The following is a 23,484-nucleotide window of genomic DNA, read 5'->3' as shown; positions in this document are numbered from 1 at the left end:
ACTAGATTGCAGATATGCTTCACATGAAATTCAGAATGGCTCAAAGATACAACTGGAAACATTTACATAGACCTTTCTGGTCTTCAGCATAAGGTTTTATTGTGGAGACTTCATTTGATTATTTAGAAATAGTGCACAACTGGTTTTGTGCGAGCCTTATTTATAAATACCCTGAAGTGGAGAGTAAAAACATTGGTACCACCTTTTATGCTTTCCTCTTAAGTTTCTTTTTTGTCAAAAATAAAACTATTGTTTGACTCAATTTCAGGTACTACTGTGATCCTTTGCTCAGTTTAAATGTCTTTTTGTTTACTTGTGTACATGCTCAAAACCACTGGGAGAACAAGAAGCTAGTACCTCTGATATATTTCTCATTACAGAACGATATACTGAGGAGGGCCTATAGTAATGAAGAGAAGTGCAAAATTTGGCACTTGTTTGCAGTTTAAAGAAAAGAGCATTGAGAAGTTTGGTTTGATAGTGAAACATCATTAGTGATGATAAGTACAATATGGGGAACAGGAACAAATCTATTAATCAAATAAGCTATTGTCTTAGAAATAAAAATACTTAAGTAATCATCAACTCAAAAAAGGATATAATTTCCATTCTATTATCCTTTATGTCCTCTGAAAAACAGCTGGAATTTAGCTTATTATGACTTACAGTGGGCTTCAGTTAATACTTAGCTGTGGTTTTCCAACTATAAGGCATTCTCTAAGAAACTGTTGTTATTGAAATATTTAAGAAACTGCTTTATTTACCTGGATTCTTTGAAAAGATTGGTAGCAGCAGTAAGGCTGTTAAACTAGACTTAGATTTATTTCTTTTCCCCTCCAAGTACACACTGCTTCATTAAGGCAAGATTTCTATTATCAGTCTTGACAATAATCTCCTTATTAACCACTTGAAATGCCTGAGACTCATAAATCAGTGATTCATTATCTAGAGTAAATAAATAATTTCATGTTAACCTATTTTTGTCGTAGAGATCTATGTAAAATCTTTTTAATGTGGTTATGAGTGCAAGTTGCTGCTTAGATTACATGCACTGTTTGAATCTCCAGTTTATTCAGGAGAATATTTTAGCATTCGCTATGAAATTATACTTTTAAAAAAATTAGCAAATTTTCCTTTCTGGAATACTGAAGTGAATTAGAACACGCATATAGAAGTCCTGCATCTCAGCAATTCTCTGAAATTTCTTGAGTGTTAGTAACATCTCTGAAATTAGTCACTTATTTAAAAGTAATGAGCATATCCCTTATACCTAGCCTTTAGGGATAATAATTACAATTTGGTAGAAATGTGAACAAATTTACTAAAATGGCTACAATGTGATACTGGTTTAGAATATAGAAAATCCAGGAGGTAAGCATTTATGTGAGATATATTGCTGGATTTTTTAATTTTCTTTTTTCCTGCCAAAAATAACTCTAAAATGCATCAGAAAGGGGATGGGGGGAAGCTATTTATTTTGGGACTTTCTGCAGTAACATGAAGGGTTCTGGAGCTCATTCTTTGTAACTGGACAAGTATTAGAAAGAAAATGCTTACCTGTTTGTTTAAATTGTAAGAAAAACACTGCAATTCTATCTCCATAATAATACTGCAATTCTGTCTCCATAATAATACAGTATACATAGTAAAATGTTTTAAAATGTCCCATAATAATACACTGTACAAAGTAAAATGTTTTGAAATAGCATATCAAAATAAGAAACCCAGTTTATGTCCTAAATCTCCCACTAAGCTGCAACTGGCAGTCGCTGAAAAAGGTGTTGGTGTGCATAGAAGCTATACTTTACCGCTTCACGCAAAGTAGTACATACCTTTGTTGAATACTTGCTTATCCTTTAGACAGTAGATAAACTGCAGCTTTGGTACTTAATTCTTAGTTCAGCTCTAATTTAAGAAGTTATTTTTATCTCTTACTTGTTTGTGATTTGTTGAGAAGCTGCCTTTGCCAATGTTATTGTTATGAAATTTCTTGCCAAGTTATTTTTAGATAGTGAAAAAAAAACAACAATGGCCTTGTATGGAGGGGATAGGAATCTATTAGGTAATATTTCAGTCAGTTAAAAATGCTTTTTTGTCTCAAGATTGTATTTAAGAGGGAAAAAAAAACCCAACCCCAGAACAAAACACTAAATCCTAAACAAAACAAGACAGACTTAACTTTGCTCCTGAGACAGATAATTGAACTGTGTTTCTGTTCTGACTTGGACTGGTAAAAAAAGTGTTCTTCCTTCTGAAACATTTTAGGATCCAGCACAGTCTTCAGGTTTTCACCCCTCAGCATCTGTTGTTGCAGTAGGGACACTGACTGGAAGGTAAGATCCGCAGAGCTACACCTGAGGCACCAACAAACTACATATTTCCAGATCACATACAAGTTCATGATCTTGTTTTGCAGATGTATGCATGACATGTATTCATTCCATATTGATTTCTATTGAACTTCAGAGTGAAATTTATGTTGTCTTAGTGCCTAGAAACCCTAGCCTTAGACCAATACCTGTGTTTGTTGAGTGATGGTTTCTGCCCTGGGAGAGCAGCAATCTAAGATTAGTGGGAGGAGGTGGATTTGAACAGGGCGAGATGTCTAGGTGTCCTGGTTCAATTAAACCATGACATTAGGTTATCAGTGAGGACTTAAATGTGAGGTGCTGTCACCATAAGTGACCTACATGTTACATCTTTGCATCCATCATGGCAAAGGAGAGACTTAAGAAGGAGTCTGAGATAATGGGTTAACTTTGTAGATACATTTAGAGATCTCCTCTGAGGCCTGTAGGGCAGTATAGGGGAAATCGCATATAAAAGAAGTTGCTCATTTGAAAATGTAGTGAGTGGTTTGTCATCTCTAATGCAGTGACAACAAGAGGCTGTAACAAAAATCTGATAAAAGTTCCACTGTGCTACACAGTGTAAAAATGCATATTAAGAGACTTGTTCTGTCTGAAGAGCGTAAGGCATAAACAAAGACAAAACCGAGATGAAATACTATCTTCATTTTATAGGGCAGATTGAGCCCTTAGTCATGTAGTGGGTCAACCGGGACCCTGGGTCTAACCTTGGAGGTCTGTCATAGGAGGGAATGCCTTTGCCATAACTTCGTCCTTCCCTTTAATGTCACTTGAGGGCAGACTTTGCTGTTAGTATAGAAAACAGTTCCACTTAACTGAGAACATACAGAATGCTTAGAGGTTATGAGCCAAGATTGTTTCGGGCTGTATATCAATCCTAAATAAAGGATTTACTTTAGTTACTGTGCAAAGTAAATCAAAAGGAGAAGCTTTGAAAGGAATCTTTGTCTTTAGTAATTTGATGCAAGTATTGAATGCAAATTTTATCTTTATCCTATCTATACATTTTCACAAATTAAATTTTAGTTCTTTAAAAGTAATTAAATTAGTTTAAAAAAGAATAAATTAACTTAAAATAAATGAAGAAAAAAAGCTAGTCTTTCAAAAAAAAAAAAAAAAGAAAGAGAGTGGTCCTGATTCTTGCTTGTGTTTTCCTTTGTCCTAGGATTTAATGTAGGCATCAATTTAAACATCAGCATAGCATAGAGGAAGGGCATTGAAGGAGGTCATTATATGTAATGCTTACTTTATTCTAATACATGACATAGTAAAACAGACTAAAATCTGAAGATTTTATCAAGGTCAATGATTGTTTTTCTGATTAAAAAACATGGGAAAGAAACTATCTTTGTCTTAAAGTAAAAACAAACCAAAGTAGCAGTTGCTGGTTTTCTTTTTTTGGTGTAAAACTTATGCTATTTTGACAGAAGAAAAGTTGGTCAAGATTACGCTAGACTGAAATGCCTTATGGAATGATTTATTGGCCTCTTTCTGTATTTACAACAGGTGGTTTGTGTTCGACACAGAAACAAAAGACTTGGTCACTGTACACACAGATGGAAATGAACAGCTGTCTGTAATGCGTTACTCACCAGGTTTGAGAGCATTTATTTACTGGGTAAAAAAAAAAAAGGTGTTGATTTTATTTTTTTTTATTAAATTTGGGTTTGGTTTGTTTTAAAATAATTCCCCACTTGTCATACTGAAGTTGAAAATAACTATGCCATGAAACACTGGCAACACTGAATGGGTGGTGTCTTAAGCTCTAGTTTTCTTTTCCTTCCTCACTCCCACACATGTTCAATATGGTTTCACTGGAAAGAAAAAACCCAAATATAACTTAACTGCACAGGTTATTGCAATCAGGTTAGTCCTAAATGGACTATGGCTGCTTCCGGAAGTTCATGTGGTTTCAAGAGTAGTTTCCTGCATAAACTTGCTGTTTTGTAAACTTGAAATATGCATCGATATTCATCTGAGAAATAAAAAATAGAGCAATTCTTCTTGCCTATGACACACTAACTTCTCCTAAGTTATTTCTTACAGAAATAATTACAGTTCACTTTTGTGTTTATAGATGGAAACTTCTTGGCGATAGGTTCCCATGACAACTGTATTTATATATATGGTGTAAGTGAAAATGGAAGAAAGTACACAAGAATTGGCAAATGTTCGGTAATTAACCTTTTTCTCCTATTTCAATATTAGTAACTTAAGCATGTTTTGTAGCACTGTGTTAATACTGTCACATTTATAGATAGTGCAGTTAATACAGTGTTTTTCTCTTTGTAGGGTCATTCCAGCTTCATTACTCATCTGGATTGGTCTGTTAATTCCCAATATCTTGTGTCTAATTCAGGAGACTATGAAATCTTATACTGTGAGTAAGAATTATATTTAGTCCTTTTGTGCAAAGTTAGGGCAGTCTAATGCAGATTTAAAATTTAAAGGAGACCATACAACTGACCATAAGTTTTAATTCATCTGGTGCAGTAAAAAATCTATACAATTTGAGAATTCAAGATGTTATCATCTGGTTGTTGGGGTTTTTTTCTTTTGTAGGGATCCCCTCTGCTTGTAAACAAGTAGTGAGTGTTGAAACAACTAGAGATATAGAATGGGCCACTTACACCTGCACTTTAGGATTCCATGTTTTTGGTAAGTATATTGCAAGCTCTTACCATTCTTGTTATTAACAAACCCTTGGATTGCCAACTCTTTCTTATGAAACATAACTATTAATATTTCAGGAAAAAATACAGAACTTCTGTTATGCCATTTTTATTACAATCTGTCCTTTTATTTCAATTCAGAAAGACTCTCATTTAATAATGTTTCTAGCTTCAAGTGAAAATATTAAATTACAGCCAACATAGGAGACAAGGAAGAAATCACACACTGCCCTTTCTGTCACGCTAGTTATTTCTCATAATTTTTATTCAAAGTACCGGTTCTACGGAATTACTTAGGCAGCTGCTGCAACAAATCTCCCTGCCAGAGCCAGTTTTGCTTGCCCTAGGTACTGTGCAAACACAAAATGGCTGACAAGTCTCTGTTATGAAGTACTTACAATGTATTTTGATACACTGTATAGCATTTAGGTGAAAGGAATGCAAGAAGAAACAAGAAAAATGTAACAAAATCAGGACAGTTTGTTTCCATAGGACTTGGTGTGCAGAGCACAAAGCATCATTATGCTATGCATGCAGATTAGACAGATCGTTACAAAATCTGAGTATGAGAAGCTGCCGTTCTTAAGTCCTCAAGATAAAATAGGAAAGAGTGGTAGAGTTCAGAGGAGAGTGTGGTTTTGTACAAGCAGTAAACATGGAAGATTTTCACTCATGTTTCAACTAAAACAGATTCAGTGATGATTTTGCAGGCAGCCAGAAAGGGTGTTTTAAGCGCCTAAATATGGGATGGCAGTAGCAATATGCTGGGAAGTCACATTCAAATTTTATATAATTTAACTGACAAGCAGTGCTTGCGTATCACCACAACATGCAGATTTAGTAACAGGAGGAAATCCCAAAAGACTTGGCTGCATGTTGACATAGTGTGCTCCTCATATGAGGGATGAAGGCCCTTGTAGTAGAAATATTAAGATATTCCTGGGGTTTGAGTATATGTGAGACACAGTTACAGATCTACAAAGTCTTTGCATTTAGCGTTACAGGCTCAGATATTCTGACATACTACTTTAAGTGAGTATTCCTCGCTTTAAAATTTGGATTCATGCAAAATGTGGTGGTAGAATACAGGGCTGCTTTTGGTGCATAGAGAGTCATAGGAGAGGAGTGTCATACCTGAGAGGGGTTTTTTCCCTCAGCTTTTGGAGGCAGAGTGTGGAACAAAATGATCTCCTGGGCCAATGGGGAACTTGTGGATACTGCATATACATTGTTATACTTTCAGTCCTCCATGCTGAACTGGTTCATTGTAAGCTAAAGCAACAAGGATAAGTAAAAGTAACTGCCAAGTTTTCATACTTATCACAGTTATTATTTTAGTTATTCCATAGAGATTGTGAGGATGTTCATCAAAAGAAGGGAATTTTAAAGTAATAGGATATAACTTAGAAAGGGTATACAATGCACAAGAAGAAAATATAGCACCATATATACTGAGGATTCATAGCTATATACTTAGGTTCAGACTGGGAAGTTGCGAAGATAATGCATAATGATCATACATGAAATGGTGTCAGGGTTATACTGTTGTCCATCCTTCCAGAGCAATCAAATGAAGGGAGATTTTTTTTAATAGCTAGCAGAATCAGTCAAAAAGGAATTGTGAAGGATGTGAGATTTTAACTATTTCAGTCTCTTTTGGGAAAAAAAAAATTCCACTATGGTGACTAACCAGCAAGTTCTCAAAATTCTTCCGATACAGGAAATAGATAAGCACTTAAAGGAGAGTTTCTTCCAAATTTGACTCCATGGAGTTGGAAAGAATTTGCTGCAAAAGTGAATGCATCATGTGTAGGAATGACTGTGGAAATAGGGAGGTGTGATCCTTAGTACAGAAAGCAAAAAGAGCAACTAAATGGAAATAATGGACTTGAGGGAGGCAAACTGCAGAAATCAAAAGCCCTGTTAGGGAAGATCTGAAGCTGGAGGAAAGGCAATATATGGTAGTTCCTTAGATGGTATGAAGCGCACAAACTGCTAGCCCAGAGGAAAGATAGGAGTGACAACAAGACACAAATTTGGTTAAACTGCTGTTGCCTTTTCCTAAAAGGAAGAGGAATGCAGAAAGTAGAATCTGTTGGAGGACCAAGGAGACACATAATCAAAGCTAAAACATAAATGCAAACGCATCAAGCACAGAAATAACAGAAGGGACAGTGACAGTATTGGTCTGTTATGTAGACAGAGAGAAGACACTGCTAAGGCTAAAGTGTTAAATAACCTAACACTTCTCTCTCTTTTTTTAATGTCTTTGTTCAAAGACTTACTGCAGTCTGATGCTAACCCAGTTAGTGCCAGTAATGAAAGGATAAGACCTATGCTTTCAGTAGGGAAGGAGTACATTGGAAAGTTTTATCTGAGTGTGAGGAACCTTGTTCTATCTGTCAAAACAACTGGTTAGCATAATCTCAAGACCATTAGTACTTATTTTGCAGAGAACAGTCTGAGTACTGGAAAAATGGAGAAGAATGAATGCAATACCTGTGGAATCATATATTTACCTTCAGAGCTCATGTGGAAAGGATAAAGTGCAGAGTTAGTGACTAGAATAATAAATGGAAGAAGCTTATAAATTATAAATTGGAAACCAGTCCAGTAATGTTGGAAATCACTCTACTATTCAGTACTTTGTGGCCTCAGAGCAGCTAGTATGACCACTTCAAATGCTTGTCAGTATTGCCCCACTTTTTTACAGAAGAAGTAATGACATCATCAAGGATATGAGGCTTCTATTATGTTGATTTTTCAGTAGCTGCTGGCTGACTGAAACGAGGGGTGTTTTGTCACTCTAGCAGAACCACCTAAAAATCACAACTAATATCTGTAGCACTAGCAGATCAACATAACCAATGGAGAGGGGAAAAAATATTGATTGATCTGCTGGGCACCTGTCTTCAAGCATGGGAACTGATTAGTCAGCCTGAAAATGTTTATAGAGACAATTCAACTGAAAGTCAACAGCATGTAACAAAGTGTCTTTAAGGGAGGATATTTTAGTGATACAAACACATGTGAATGTGAAGGACTAAAGACATTAAGACACTTACTGATCTGTATGCCTTTGCAAGAGCCATGTGCTGCTGGATGTACAAGTAAGGAATCAGTTCATATCACATGCCCCATTTTGGAAAAATGGATATTTGAGGATGAAGGACAGGAACAGAAGAAATGTAAGATGCTGTGCAAAGCCAGACAACACTGCAAGCAAAGCAGAGCTCAGACTGGTTGCATTCAAAATCAACTAGAAGCATGAACATTTCATATTATATTTGTTTGAATATATTTATTACTGGCATGTATATAATTACAGTGTATATAATTTGTAGGTGTTGTGAAGCTGAAGGATTAGCAAATTGTCTTGAGAAATAGATGACTGATATGAAAAAAAGAGGCAATTCGAGGCAAATAAGAGGTTATTCACTTGAACAGCAGAATCCAGTTGCACAAATACAGAAGGGAGGAGAGAAGGTGAGAGAGGAGATCTGCACAGAAAGATCAGATTACTTTTGCAAACTGAACAAGAGTCAATAGCATTATGCTGCTGTAGGAGAGGTGAATGCATTAGTGGAATGTGTAATGAAAAAGATACCATGCAAAATGTGAAGTAATCATCCATTTATCAGTATCTGCTCCAGTTGCAGCTGGAATAGCTGCTTCTGTTTTTTACACATTGCACCAACAGATAATGTGCTGAATAATTATCCATCTAAATACTGTTCTGGGAAAAAGGATGTAATAAATGCATTTTAGAGATGAGGAGGAGAAGAAAAACATAGCATCAGATTCAAATGTAAGAAATGAAATTCTTTTCTTTCCATGTCTGCAGAGAATGGGGAAAAAATTGAGTTGATTTTTCAGCAAAGGGGATTCACTTTACATATTAAACAAACCTGACTGTGAGGCACTAGAATAAATTTTGCATCCCTTCCCCATTTCAAAATGGCAGTTTTATATCTTAAAACATTTCCTTTATGTCCAGCTTGTCACAGTGACTTGTTGAGAAGACTCCTGTCTCTTTTCAGTGAGCATCTGATGTTCATACAGCTTCCATTATGTCAAAGCAGTTATTTAAAACAGTTTTTCTCTATCTCTTCATTCTATGTGTTCATAACTTTGCAAGTAACCATTACCATGTTTCTTCTTTGCACCTTCCTGTAAGCCTCTTTTCTACTGTCCCTGCTCTAGCAAAGAGGCAATTCCACACATATCAGGAGAGTTATGGGCAGTCCACAAATCAGTACTTTGTGTTTCATTTTATTTACTACAAACTGTAATTCCTTATAAAGGCATGGAATCACTTCCTTGGTGCTTTTGAATACAATGATATAGTGCAATGATACAAAGACTGTATTTGGGCAGAATCCCACATGGGTTGAAGGCAAGCTCTTTCCACAGTGCAGGGCAAATGCCTGCTTGGTGTTATGACTGGCCCAAAGAAGGAGAAGCTGGAACGTGCCTGCCTTGCCCACAGGCTTACGCATCCTTCCAGGAGATGGGAGGGCAAGCAGGAGGAGTAGCAACTCAGTCACCCTGAGCTGTAATAACAACAAAGAGTATGCAGTCAAGTGGTGGGACTTCAGGGGGACACTGCAGAAAATGTGTAACATAGGGACTGTTACTGGAAATAGTAATGTTAAGAAAAGCAGTTTTTTTGCCAAACCATAATGGAAGAACACACATTATAACTGATTATGTCAGTTGTCTCTGAAAGTTAGGTGTCAATTATGTTGAGTAGGTATTAAATAAAATCTGAATTACAAAAATGATTTTAAAAAAGCAAACCACCACGGTACTGCGTACATAAAATGAAACTGCAGTAACTGGTTGGATTTTATTACAATTCCAGTTTATTACAGACAGGTATTCAGAGGCTTTAAAGATGTGGTGCATAGATTGGGTCCTTGCATTGATGAGCTTACAGTTTAATTTTAGAACACCACTGTGCAAGAACAGCAAGTAGAGTATTTGAGGAAGTATAAGAATTACAGAAAAACAAAAAGCATTTTAAAATTTTATAGTAGGTTCAGTTTCTTTTTGAGGAATCTCTTAATTATTAAGAACATTGTAAACCATATAAATTCTTGTTTCATAAATTTTAAATTTTAGTAATATGAAAAGTGTGTTGAATCATATATAGGTAGTTTTTCAGACTACAGGAGTCTAAAGTATGCTAGCTTATACATAAACAGAAAGGAAAATAAAAGCAGTAACTTATTTTTCTACATAAACATATGAAAATTCTTTTGGGCTCAGACACATGGCCATAATTCAGTAGAATTCTTTTTTTTCAGAGTAAAAAGCACTTTGACTAGGGGAAATATAGTATTTGTTTATGTGCTTGATTTCCTATTAGTATCTGGTCTTTGCTGGTATGGAAGTATGCATAGTGGCTCAGCAGCAGTTATATTTATCGTTTATCATTTCTTGTTTTTAAAAAAAAACAAACAACAAGTAATCCTTTATTAATATTTTAACAAAGACTTAAGCTGTCACTTTCATTTCCTTTATGAAAACCTTTAATTAGTCCCTCTGTGTTTCAGGTGTATGGCCTGAAGGTTCAGATGGAACAGATATCAATGCTGTCTGTCGATCACATGGGAGAAAACTGCTATCGACAGGGGACGATTTTGGCAAAGTACATCTCTTCTCATATCCATGTTCACAATTTAGGGTAAGGTGTTTCCAAAAAATTTACTCTTGTAATTTGCAGAATTGCATTAAGTGTTGTTTTCCTATGGGCAACAAAACCCCAAACAACAAATGGATATACAAGCCACCTCCCCAAACAAAAGAATGCGAATATGTTTATGCCTGAGGGATTTACTCTAGGGTTAATTGAGACTACAATTAATTTTAAAGTTTAACTTAACATCAAAATACTTTAAGGGAATGGATGTGATGCCTTGGTTTCACTGTTGTATGATTGTTATAATGATATGTTTTTATGAGAGCTTATCTTCTCACTACTGTGGTGTTTTTTAGGCTCCAAGCCATGTGTACGGTGGACATAGTAGTCATGTAACTAATGTAGATTTTCTCTGTGAAGACACCCATCTCATCTCCACAGGCGGAAAAGATACAAGTATTATGCAGTGGCGAGTCATTTAAAGGAAACATCAGTGTGAACATACACAGTTGAGTCGACCATGCACAGAACTTATGTATAAACTGTATATTTAAAACTGAACAGTATGTTTGCAGTTTAGCCTGGTCACTGTGATTTTTGTTTAAAAAATTCTTACAAACCTCAGGAAAATGAAGCCCTGCGCTGGTTATCTTACTCAGTCTAGTGATTTATATTTTTTTTCATTGTGTCACACCTTAAGAATGATTGTTTTCTGTTGTACAATACACAGTACAGTACAAGTTTAATATAAGAAATGTGGCTTGACAGTTTGCAATACAGTGGTATCAGCAGAATGTGACTATCTTAAATGTTTTCTATAAACACTGATAAAATGGTCACAAAAAATGCCTTTCAAAGACTGTATATATGTGCTTATTTGTTTCACTATCTACACTTTGTACTGTATATCTACTTATTTAGAAAAATCTATTACAGTGTCAAGGTACTGAATAGTTCCTGATGGAGGATGAAGGGTAGATGCAGGAAGTATAAACCGAGATGTAAGATGCAAAAACTAGTGTTCTAGACCTGAAAATGTGAATGCTGGTAAGTTTGCATTCTCTTGGGAACAGCACACCTTGGGAATCACCTGTGAGGAGCTGTGTTCCCTTTTAAGTGAATCAGCAGGTTATACCCCAGTTTGACCTGAATAGCTCAGCAGGGTTTACAGATGTCTATGTGGTTCAGGTATTCCGTATGAGTTTAAATTAAAAGTATTTTTACTTGTACATGAACATTTTCTTTTTGAAAACAAAACAAAGAAGCTTGGCCACATCCCCATTATTGGTTGCTGTATTTAACTAATATGTATATTAATCCGCATGATGCTATATTGTACATGTATAAGATTTTAGCAGTTCATAACAAATGGTAAGGCAATCTAGCTTTACTTTTTTATGCTTATGGATATTGTATATTTGTATTTTAAGACCAAGTAGACCAAGTCTAAAGATATCTTTTAAAGTGTACCATAAACCTGCAGAGGGTAAAAGAAGTCTTGGAAGCCTACATGAGATGTTAATGTGTAACTTCTGGCCCCTGTGTTTTGTGCATGGATGGATATTTATAGTACAAAATAAGATTGTGTTTTGCAATGAAGTAATAGTGGAGGTGGCATAAAATGGTTAAGAAGGCCTTATCAATGTTGATTGTGACACAGATTGAAATGTATTGTTTACTTTGAGGAATGTATCTGAAGAATTTAAAAGAAGAGTTTTAAGTGCTCTCAGAAAAGGTGATATTAAAATTTTGCTTGTAATGGACAGTAAATGTTAATTCTCTGAACTCTAAAGCACTGGTTGTTTAGAGTGATTTAAGCAAAATGGAATCAATAAATTCTGAATTTTTTTTTTATTGCATCTCCAACCTCCTACACTGAAAGTGCAGGACACCAATAAACATGTATTAAAGTGTATTTTCAATGCATTCTTCCTGTTTAGGGAAATATCTTTGTTTCAACATGAAATACTTATAGAAGAGAAAGCTTTACTTAATGACTCACACTTGTAAATTCTCTATTAGAGCTGTATTTGAAAATATTTGGGGAATAAAATCTAGATTTTTGGGGTACATAAAGAGTGAACATGATGCTGGAATGTGATTCTTAATGTACACCTTAGAGACTGAAACTCCACAGCAGGGAAGGACAGGCTGCATGCTTTCACCTGCAGCCTGCCTTGGTTCTGCCTCTAGTACACATCAGTTATTTCTGAGCGCTCGGCTGGTGGAGGGGTGTCACTGCAGTGCACAGGGTTATGCTCATGGGAACAGCTCCTGTGTTAGGAACTTGTCCTCAGGCAAGACTTTTGAAAGCCAGGGTTTTAGGGACACTTTAACATGACATTATCTATCAGTGTCACTGAAGAAAGAGACCTTGCACCCAGATGCAGCACAAGAGTTGTGACCATAGGGAGAACCCAGCTGGGAGATGGACCCAGGTTAAAATCACTTCAGGGGAAATAAAAAAGAGGGCCAAGCAAGCAAACAAGTACAGCAACAGAGAAAATCCTCCTTGTGCTCAGTTTCTGTATCTGATTTAGCTGTGCAGCTGTATCAGTGCACATATTGAGCTTCTACAGAGGAAGGAGCAAGGTGAAAAAGGAAAATAAAAGAAGAGCACTGGCACAACTTCTGACTGCGATGTCAGTCTCTCTCTGTATGAAGTGTGTGAAACTAAGGCATAATTTCCCTACCATTTGTAGGGTTAATCCAGTCCCAAGAGGTTTTAATATGCAAGTGACAGGTTCTCATCTTGTCTGGATACTTTATAGATTATGCCACAGTACTTTCTGTTTATTATTTGTTTTGTTTTGCTTTTGCAGATGGGGTGCTTTCAGGTTTTCTGCTTTCAGAACTGTAGGTGATTTGTCATTACTTGCAACAGAGAAAACAGAAGCTGTAAATTGGATTGGGTCATTTCCTTTTCATCCTTCTCCCATGGCGCTGCTCTTGGGATGTGATAATGTATTTGTGATCCTTTTCTTCATTTTAAGCTGTTATCCCTTACAAGAAAAAGATGAGAAATCCAGCATGTTCATCCCTAGTGCCAATGATCAAAAGGGATTTTCAACAATCCCATCCCATCCGTGCCTCTGCTGCTCCTGCGTTTCTAACTTCTGCCATTAAATCTGTCTTTGTTCCTCTATGAAGACCTGATAAACGTATTAACTGAATTGGCACATGGTGGGTAACATCTTGAGCCAAATATCCGTTTGATGACTGTTAAAGTGATTCTTCTGTCTTTATCCAGGAAATACTACACAATTTTGCCATTGTTGTATATGAACTTCAGCTCTACCTACTTCCACCCTTGTTCCTTGGCTCTTGGGTTTCTTTGTTTTCTTGGGAGTGTTCTCTTTTATACTTTAAAAGAGAAAAAAAATAGTGGAGGGGGGTTGGAATGGTGTGGGGAAGAAAGAGTTATTCCTGAACTTGGCATATTTCATCCCCTTAGCAGCACCTGGGACTCTTTCACCTGATGTTTGCTCTGTAGCAATTGTCTTTTCCTGACCTTCCATGGAGTGTAAGGCTGGTTCTCAAGTCTGTGTCTGCTCCTTCCCTCTCTTGATCTTGGCTGCAGCAGGTGTAGCATTGCTCAGAGATTCATCTCTTCGTGTTTCTTGTGTACTGAAAACCAAAAGGGAAAAGGAAAAATAACAATAAACAGCAGTGCTACGCAATACAATTGCTCACCACCCACTGGCTAATACCCAGCCTGACTCGAGCAGCGGTCAGTCCCTTCTGGGTAACTCTCCCCAGTTTATATATAGGGCATGATGTGCTGTGGTATGGAATACCCCCTTTGGCTAGTTTGTGTCAGGTGTCCTGTCTCTGCATCCTCCCAGCTTCTTGTGCTGCTCCTTACTTGCAGAGCAGGAGAGGCTGAAAAGTCCTTGATCGGAGTAAGCGCTAAAACATCAGTGTGTTATCAGCATTGTTCTCAGACTGAAGCCAAAGCACAGCAGTGCACCAACTACTAGGAAGGAAAAAAAAAATAATGGTTACAGCGGAGCCCAGGACACACAATCTTAGATTTGGAAATATTTTTAGGGTAGGGGTTTTTTTTCTCTGTTGCATTAGGGAGTTTAGCAATGGGATTTTGTGATCTTACACTCACTGCAACAGTACAACTGTCAATGCTTTTCCAAAATAATGAGCATATATATTAAGGTAACCCATCTGCATCAGGATACTCAAAGTGATTAGCTACTGAAGTTGATAGTATCCAAGTCTTAAATTATACAGAAAACGGTACATATGTTTTCAAAAGACTTTTTCTGCTATCTTCTATATGCTTATACGATAAATACAGAATCAATCTGCTTTTTAGTATCATCATCCATTTTCAAATAGAGGCTTTTCGTGATTTTGTTTACTTCTGCTTGTTTCCATGTATTTATGTCCTAAAGGACACATATTTGTATTATATCAAAACTTTTTCAACACAATTCTATATGTACCATTTGAATTACTATCTTTGATTATTGACTCTTATTACAGCGATACTTCTGGTAGTGCTTGGTTTTGACAGGTTGTTGAAACCTGACAAGAGTTAGTTCAAACTTAAATGGGAATTTCAGGTTAAATATAAGGAAGAGGTACTTCACTTTGAGGGTGGTGAGGCACTGGAAGTTGTGAATGCTCCATCCCTGGCAGTGTTCAAGGCCAGGTTGGACAGAGCCTTGGGTGACATGGTTTAGTGTGAGGTGTCCCTGGCCATGGCAGGGGGGTTGGAACTTGATGATCTTAAGGTCCTTTCCAACCTTAACCATGATTCTATGATTCTGTGATTCTAATTTCCAGCAGATGAGCTCTACAGAAAGGTGTCACAGTATTAAAAAAAAATAAAGTAAAAAAATAGCAGTGGAGCAATAAGATAAATGTAAGAGGAAGTAGTTTTTCAATGCTATTGAATTAAAAAAGCCCCAAAACACACCATTTCAAATTATTAAAAAAATCATCTCACAGAGCAAATCAGTTTTGTTAAAATGGATTTTTTACTCTTCTAATTAGTACAAGGTCATGTTTCCTATGTGAAATGTTCGGATCAAATTTATTCTTCTAAAGAACTAAGATTAGAGGATATTGCTTCCCTTCAAAGTTATTCATGTGGCAAGAATGTCCAAGGGCAAATGGAGCCTTTTTTGCAAGGGTTGGCATTTTTCATCTCTACAGGTTCTGTTCAGAGAAGCAGGTGGTCTTTTTGCTGTGTTTTCTCCATCCCTGGAACTAGGGCTGCTGATAGATTACTTGATTGCATCCTCAGAAATCCTACAGATGGCAGAGAAAATGTCACTTTAATTACTAGTAAAAAGAACAGACTTAGGAGAAGCCTAAACAGAAATCTTTCTCTTCCATTGCTGGCTGGGATTCAGAGACATGCTGGAGCGGTCTGATCACGGCTGTGCTGCTCTGACTGCCACAGGCTTTCCTTCAGAGGACTTGCCTGAAGGCAGAGCATCTCCTAGCCCAGAAGATGGGAGATGAGGAACCGACTCCTGAGAGGAAGGACAGAATTGCACCCAGATCTGTCTGCTCCTCAACGGAGGCTGCTGGATGAGTGAGTACATTGGCAGTTCATACTCTTGCTGGGAGAGATTGATGTTTCTCCTTAGTCATGCAGTTCTGTGGTAATTTCATTTTTCTTAATGGCACAACTTTGCTCCCTGAATTCATTAAATAATTGTAGAAGACTATATGATAATTTACATGGAGACATTGGAGACAGCTCAACCAAAGCTGCCATCTCATACTGTCTGGTAGACCTAATTTGTGTCAGTGGTGACATCAATGGGCTCATCTGTGAAAGCCACTTGGGAAACCTTTGTCAGCCAAGGCGTTTTGCAGCATTGTGGGTTCCCTTGGTCTCTCCTATCACGCGTGGAACTGTAAGAAGATGCCTCTTTTGATAGATTCGCTATGCTGTGAGTGTCACCAGATTCTGTAGGCGCTTCCTGTGTTTCATCTGTGTTATGAAAGCTTGAGATCTTGGACTCCACGAAAAGTGGTTCCTCCCCACCAGCTTTACAGTCCCAGCTCAGCATGGGCTTGGTTTTACCACCTTTGGCTATGTTCAAACTATATTAAATTAAAGCAGACATTTCCATTTGCTTGTAGTGGACATAACTGTACCTTAAAAGCTGCTTCTTTGGGTCTAGTCTGAGGTGCTGAGGTTATAATCATGAGAGCAGAAACCTGTTTTCTGGGTCTCTGTGCAAGTGAACAGGCTTTTAGTAGGAGCTTCTAAGAGATGAACTTTTTAAAATTTGACCCATCGAATTGCCTAAAATAAACATGTAGCCAGAGGGAAGCAAATTCAGCTGCTCTGTGGATTCTGGCTATCAGTGCTATGTGAGCTACGTTTCCTACAGATTCCAGATTGCAGGCTAAAGAAATCTCCTTCAGGCTGTTCAGTCATTATGGTTAGAAAGCAAAAATTAAAAAGGCTGGATGAGTTCTGCAGCCACATAAGATTATTGTAATTTGCCGTTGCCTTGCATTGCCCTTGCACTGCAGAGGCGTGCTGAAGAGGGAACTGTCTGCTTGAGGCAGCCTGAAGAGAATGCTTCCCTCTACAAAATCAGTTGCCTTGGCTGTTCGTTCTGAATTCAGTTTCTCATTAAGATAAATGTTAACATTTTAGGGCTCCTTCCTTCCTGCCCAGCTTCTCCTTTTCAGCAGCTTTCATTGACATAATAATTCCGGATTCGTGACATCAGTGTATAACCAGAGGGGAGATTATTACAGCAGAGGTTCAAGTGTTTTGGCCTCCTTACAGCACCTAAAAAAGAACAGAAGCTGAGCTCTGAGAGTCTGTGTCTGTGGCTCCAACAGTTGGAGAGCAAGCTGACAGGAGGCTCAGTTTAAGTGAAAAGCCCTCTGGCATTTCCCGTATGCACAGCTCCTGTTCAGCAGAAAATCTGGCCACACGCAGTTAGGCAGCCTGGAGCAACCCAACTACTTCTGACTTCAGGAGCACACCATTGCCTCTGTGCGGGGATCTTTATGATTAGTTTTGGGTGAGAATACTGCTGCTTTTGCTAAGGAAAAATCACTGATGGCCTTGAACAGATAAGGCCGTGCTAGGTCCCTAGGGCCTGCCTGCAAAGCAGAGCTCTACCCAGCTGCAGCTTCCTGCTTTGGCCTTCCTAGTGATTGTAAACCCTGGTCTCCTGAGGCAAAATAGGAAAAATAGAAGTGCCAGTGGGCTCCTCCCTTTCCAAGAGAAGGTACTGACTATCCCACACACCATCCTGGGAGCACAGTTTGGATCCTTCCTTTTGCTGGTTCCCATCTTCACTTGAGGAATATAATAAAATGTAGAATTAAAGTATATTAAAAAATGTATTTTTTCCTACTTATTCTCTGCTCTTTCCTATTCCACTCCACCTTCTTTTTTTCCCCTCTTTATTCATTCATTAAAATGATTTAGCCCTTTTCATCTAATTTCCTGTTCTCTTCCTTTGTTGTCACAAGATCTCAAACCTCTGTATTACCCTCATTTTTCTCAGTCTCAGTTCTCTTACTCCATTTAGCTCCTGCCAGACTCTTCTACCACTTTGTTCTAGCCTCTTCTTGCTCTTTCCTCCTCACCCCAAGACTGGATGAAGCATTGCTAAAGAAATCCAGGTTTTGGGGACTCTGGTTGCAGCTTTCCCTGCAGCATGTGCCACACTGGCTGCCTGTGCAGCAGTGGGTGATGTGTGCTCTCTTGCTGCCAGGGCCTCACAAGGGCTGCCCTTTGGTCTCCCATGACAGATCAGAGGTGGAACTCAGACCTTTGCCAGATGATCCTGAAGATCACAGGGAATGTTTAAGTGGCCAAGCACACAGGCATGGTGATAGGTGGAAACCAAACTGAATGCCTCTGAGTTTCGGGCATCACTGAATCACACTTTGTGCCTGAATTTGTTGAGTGTATTCTCTCTGCCCCAGTGAGATGCCCATGATAGTGTGCAGCTGAAACCAAACTTGAGCTTTGGTAAAGCTGTAAGTCATGTTGCTGTCTGAGGAACAATTGTTTAGAAATAGATATATATGTGTATTGCTGGACATGGTATAATGAATTCGTATAATGAATTCCTCTCAAGGGTGACTTCCACAAGGCTAAATCCTCCAGGCTTAGGAAAAGCTTTCCAAAAAAACCCGAAACCATGTAAACCAGGTTATTGTGGAAAATAGTGTGGCCCACAGGAAAGCTTGGTAGTTTCAAGAGAAATCTCTGAGCTGGGCAAATTCAGTGGGAAAAAAAATCCCTACAAGACTTCTGCAGCAAGGGCATGTAGCTCTGCACATGGCATTGACTCACTGAGAACAGCTGGATGACCCTGAGCTGCTGATATGAGGATATTTACAGAGGATGTTGCCCCAGGCAGTGTGACTGTTTAAGGAGGGTGTCCTCCTCCTCCTCCTTCTCTTAACATGAAATCTCTGAAGTGGCAACAGGCAGTTGCTGCAGCAGGACCCTGAGGGGAAAAATCCATCAGGGTTTGCCAGGCAGGAGGTCTCAGCCAGGAAAGACACACCCCAGGGACAGCAGTTTGCTTGTGCAGGTCTTTGTTAGCTCTGCAGGAGGATTCCCAATTAGGGGTGTGAGGGGAAGCAGGAAGGCCAATGAGGCCAGCAGGATGGAGATACACCCTGCTGGGTCAGCAGTTCACCCTGGGCAAAGAGCAGGTAAATCGGCAGGACTGTCTCTGGGGTTATATATTTGTTCATACAAATTAACAGCTTAAAGTCTCTTGGAAGTCTTACAGTTCTTATAGCAATACGGTGTAAGATGTGTCCCAGCAAAACAATTATACGGTTCAGTCATGAATTTCTATCAATGCAGTGATCTGGTGGGCACTTGAACCCATGAACATGTATGAAAAAGCCTTGTGGATTCTGATACTGCAGAGATTTTTGACACTGCTCACCTATTTCTATGCCGTTAGTGGCCAGCAAGATTAACATGTGTGACTACATAAATTTTCTTCTCTTTTCTCTCTAGCTTCTTTATGTAAGAATAAACAAAGAGGACAGTGTAACTGGCCAGTAACCTTACACATTCTGCATTTCTGCGTCAGTTCTCAAACCACCTCATGGGCAATTAAGCCTCCCAGGCCTCTGCAAGGGCAGACATTGCACAAGTTTATAGCCAGTGAGGTGTTGCAACTTGCCTAAGGACTGCACCTCTTCTCAGGAGGCAATGCAGGTATGGAGCTGCAAGTGATGGTGCGCTGCCCGGATGTTTGCAGTCCCCTGTGGGCAGCTGGATGCGTCAGCACCGGGGCGTGCAGTGGGTTTAGTCTAGTTCTTTGTAAAGACTCACGAATGTCTCTGCAGCATCAGATGCCCCTTTCTGCCGTGCAGCCTGCACACTCAGATAAAGTCTTTGCAGAAGACATTTTTGCTCACTCTAGTTTTATATCATAACCACAGTATCTTTTGTTGCCTATTTGATTTGTGCCTGTTATAAACCTTGCTGAAAGACGTTACATTTAAAAAACCCCACATTATCAGTGAACTCACATATGGGTTTGCTCTTTTAATTGTGTTTTAAATTCTAGTGCAATTACCATGAAACTTTCTGTTTAACAAGCATCTCCCTTGCCTTATGCTGTCTCCCATATGTTGCATGTGCTGGTCAGTGACCCACACTCTAAAGGATTAGTCAGATGATAGTAATGAGAAAATAGGTTTTATTTTTGCTCATTATTTCTTTGTAAGCTTGTTACCTTCAGCAGCCCCATCACAAATTATGTGGGTGAGATTCTCCAAGCCACTGTCACTCTGGAGATGCTGCATATCAGATCTGTGGTCTGACACAGTTATTTCTTTATACAAACAACACCTAGTGTGCCTTCTAGGAAATTTAGGACTATAAGCTTTAGTTTCAAACAAATGAAGAGACCCCTTAGTAACAGGGGGAGCTGCTTCGGTAGGAGAGACCTCTGTCTGAAGGGAGCTTGGATTCATTGGTGGGGTGACTTGGGAAGAGGGTGGCCCTGACCTGCCAGGGGACTCTGCTAGTGAGGTACAGAACGGGGTGGGGGCTCCATCCCCCTGGCCCTTCAGTAACTCTGTCCTCAGTTATTTTAACTATCTTACTGGTCATTGAAAACAGCAGTTATCAGATTTGCATTAGCTACCATGAAACAAGCATGGCCTTGAATAAAAGGCATACACATTATCGCTACCATGGGTTTTGTTGCTGTCATATTATTGTTGTTATTGTTGTAGTATATTTTTATTCAGAATGGAGCTGCCATAGGCAGCAGCAAGACCTGACAAGCCAGTAGTGAAATAGGTCTCCAGGGCATCAAACCCACGGGCTTTATTTTTACATTTATTCTAGAGGCATAGGCTGCTATTACAGTAAAAACAAGTGTTGTATTGGTTTGAATATTTGGAAACCTCAACTTTTCAGAGAAACAGAAAAAAAACACAAAGTATTTGTATTAAAAATGGCCCCACAGTTTTGCTCTGTACCCCATGCACAGGCTGCCCTGTGCCACATCACCTCCAAGCATGGTCCCATTGCCTGCTTGCTTTGCACCCTGGGTACGTTACCGAGACTGGGCTCAGCTTTCCAGGAGTACGTGGGTGCCCACAGCCCATCTCCCTGAAACTGCCACAGCACACAGGAAGAGGGGCTTTGGCCTCCTTGCTCTGCACGTCATGAGCGGATGGAGGTGAGTCTCAGGGAGCGATTGGAGCAGTGTTAATTGGGGCACCGATGCATGGAGGGAGGGAGAGCGACAGAAATCACTTCTGTTCCAAACACACTGTGCACACACTTGCTAGCTGCCTGGAAACCCACTGCTGGCTATGAGATTACACGGCTGCTGGTTTGAGTTTTTGGGGGGTGGGTTTTTGTGTCTAAATTGGATGATGCAGAACTGGGGGAGATCTGTGGGAGAGGAAACCACAGGCTGTCAGTCTGAAGAGCCTTTACTCTAGAGAAGTGCCAATAAAATGATGGTGACCAACGTATGAAAGACTTGAGAAACAGCTGCAGTTTTTGGTCCCTTATTGTGCCAGATCCTTGAAGATACCCAAACAAGACCATTTCCAGTATCATCTTTTTCTAATGGGTGGTGTATGGGAGGAAGCAAACAGATGTGGAGAGGGGCAGGGGAAGCTTCAGTTTCTGGACCAGTACAGAAGCTGTTCCCACTAGTGGAGATGATCACCGTGCACTACAGGCTCCACGAGAGAGCTGGCAGGAGGTGACTGGAAGAAGAGCAGAAGGCTGGGATGTGGAGTGGGGAACGAGAGCTCCCAGGGAAGAAGCAGCAGGGCTGAAAGCCAGCTCAGGGCACCTCGGGGTTGGGGAAAAGGCAGATGCGGAGGATGGATTCCGCTGGCAGCAGTGAGAGACCTCGCTAGGAAACTTCTGGGGCAAGCGGGAAGGGTGAAGGGGCAGAAAACTCATCTCCCCGCAATACCGGCTGGTACACAGGACCCCTATAGCACGTCGCAGAGGAGAGGCGTGCCAGGGCGGCGCTGCCCCTGCTCCAGTCGGGACGCGGCACCGTCAGCTCCCCGACCCCCGCCGCGCCCGAGCTGCCCGGAGCCGCCGACCGGTGCCACGCTCGGTACGACCCCGCCGCCCGCCCCGCCTCACCTGCGCTGCCCGAGGGGCACCGCGCCGGGCTCCCCCCGCGGAGGCTGCGCGGGGCGGGGTGGGGCGGTGCCGCGGCCCCGCCGCGCGTGGGAGCGGAGCAGAGCGGAGCTGGGCGGGCGGCGGCTGCGCTTTGTCCTGCCCACCCGCGCACACAGCACACGCAGCAGCCGGGCGGGAGCCGGCAACATGGCCGGGCCGGCGCAGGGGCCGCCCGCCGCCGCCGCGCTGCCCGGGTAGTGCCGCGGGGCCCGGCGCTGCGAGTGGGGCGGCGCCGCCGCCAGAGCGCCCCCCTCCCGCGCTCCGCCAGCAGCCCCCGGCCGCGGCCGCCGCGCCCCGCCGGGAAGATGAGGTGAGTGCGGGCGGGGATGCGGGAGCACGGAGGGGGTGCCGCGGGGGTGGGGATTTCCTGTGCGAGGGGAAGGCGGAGGGGAGGTCAGGCAATGCGGCGCTTCCTAGTCCTTCACCGGATGGATAGTGCGAGTGGGTGGTGACATCGCTGGCGCGTTGGACTGCCGGTGTCTGAAGCCGAGTGACAGATAACCGGCGCGGTTGCAGGGGGCTGTGAGCGCTGCGGGGCACGGCCGCGCATCCCGGGCGGAGAGCCTGGGGCCGCACTGGGGCTGTGCGGGGAGCTCCGGAGGGGAGAGCGGGTGAGGCTGCTCCCCAGCATCCAGCACAGGTCGTGCCGGCTCTCCCGGAGCCTCTCCCTCGGTAGGCAGCGGGTGCTCCAGCTCCTAGTTTGACCGAGGTCAGTTTGTTTGTTGTGAATATGAAAAGCAAAACAGCAACAACAAAAAGCCCCAACAAAACCAACCCACAGATTTCCTGCACCCAGTGAAGCGCCTTGTGGAAAGAAGGAAGGAAGGAAGACATTATTTGTTTTAGTTCATACTCTTCCAAATCTCTCTCTTCCCTCATTTATTCAAGAGTTCACTGGAGCTGTCAGTATCTCAGAGCAACCCAGCCTCTGATTCATCTTCTAATACTAGTGCTTATTTCCACTTAATTATTACCTTTAGTAAAGTAAAACCGCTTAAAAATGGAAATAACAGTTTGAAGCCAGTTACCTTTCCGTGGTGCCTGATCTCTGAATTGCAAGGTTGGCATTGCTCCTAGGATGCACAGTGGAAGTCTAAAAGCACTTGCCTGCATTTACAGTTACTCCTGACACTATGGCGTGTGTCAAAG

The 23,484-nt window shown here is 40.6% G+C and overlaps 2 protein-coding genes across 16 annotated transcripts in view; both read left to right on the top strand.

Annotated features, from left to right (window-relative positions):
• EML1 (EMAP like 1) overlaps nt 1–12,768 on the top strand; it is a 133,904-nt gene extending 121,136 nt beyond the window's left edge. For all 15 annotated transcript variants that reach the window (XM_031049402.2, XM_034062234.1, XM_031049399.2 and 12 more), the window contains 7 exons: nt 2,266–2,333; nt 3,876–3,964; nt 4,447–4,544; nt 4,662–4,749; nt 4,932–5,027; nt 10,600–10,730; nt 11,042–12,768. In XM_031049402.2, the coding sequence (XP_030905262.1) occupies nt 2,266–2,333; nt 3,876–3,964; nt 4,447–4,544; nt 4,662–4,749; nt 4,932–5,027; nt 10,600–10,730; nt 11,042–11,167 (696 nt within the window). In that variant the 3' untranslated portion in view covers nt 11,168–12,768. The remainder of the gene's footprint in view (nt 1–2,265; nt 2,334–3,875; nt 3,965–4,446; nt 4,545–4,661; nt 4,750–4,931; nt 5,028–10,599; nt 10,731–11,041) is intronic.
• A 9,830-nt stretch (nt 12,769–22,598) lies between these two features.
• Nucleotides 22,599–23,484, top strand: part of EVL (Enah/Vasp-like) — a 151,361-nt gene continuing 150,475 nt past the window's right edge. Inside the window, exon 1 of the mRNA XM_034061823.1 lies at nt 22,599–22,645. Coding sequence (XP_033917714.1) covers nt 22,641–22,645 — 5 coding nt within the window. The 5' untranslated portion in view covers nt 22,599–22,640. The remainder of the gene's footprint in view (nt 22,646–23,484) is intronic.

This window comes from Melopsittacus undulatus, chromosome 4 (assembly GCF_012275295.1).
Source record: "Melopsittacus undulatus isolate bMelUnd1 chromosome 4, bMelUnd1.mat.Z, whole genome shotgun sequence".
Classification (NCBI taxonomy): Eukaryota; Metazoa; Chordata; class Aves; order Psittaciformes; family Psittaculidae; genus Melopsittacus; species Melopsittacus undulatus.
The sequence above is the reverse complement of the archived record's forward strand: the minus strand, read 5'-3'. Positions and strand labels throughout refer to the sequence as shown.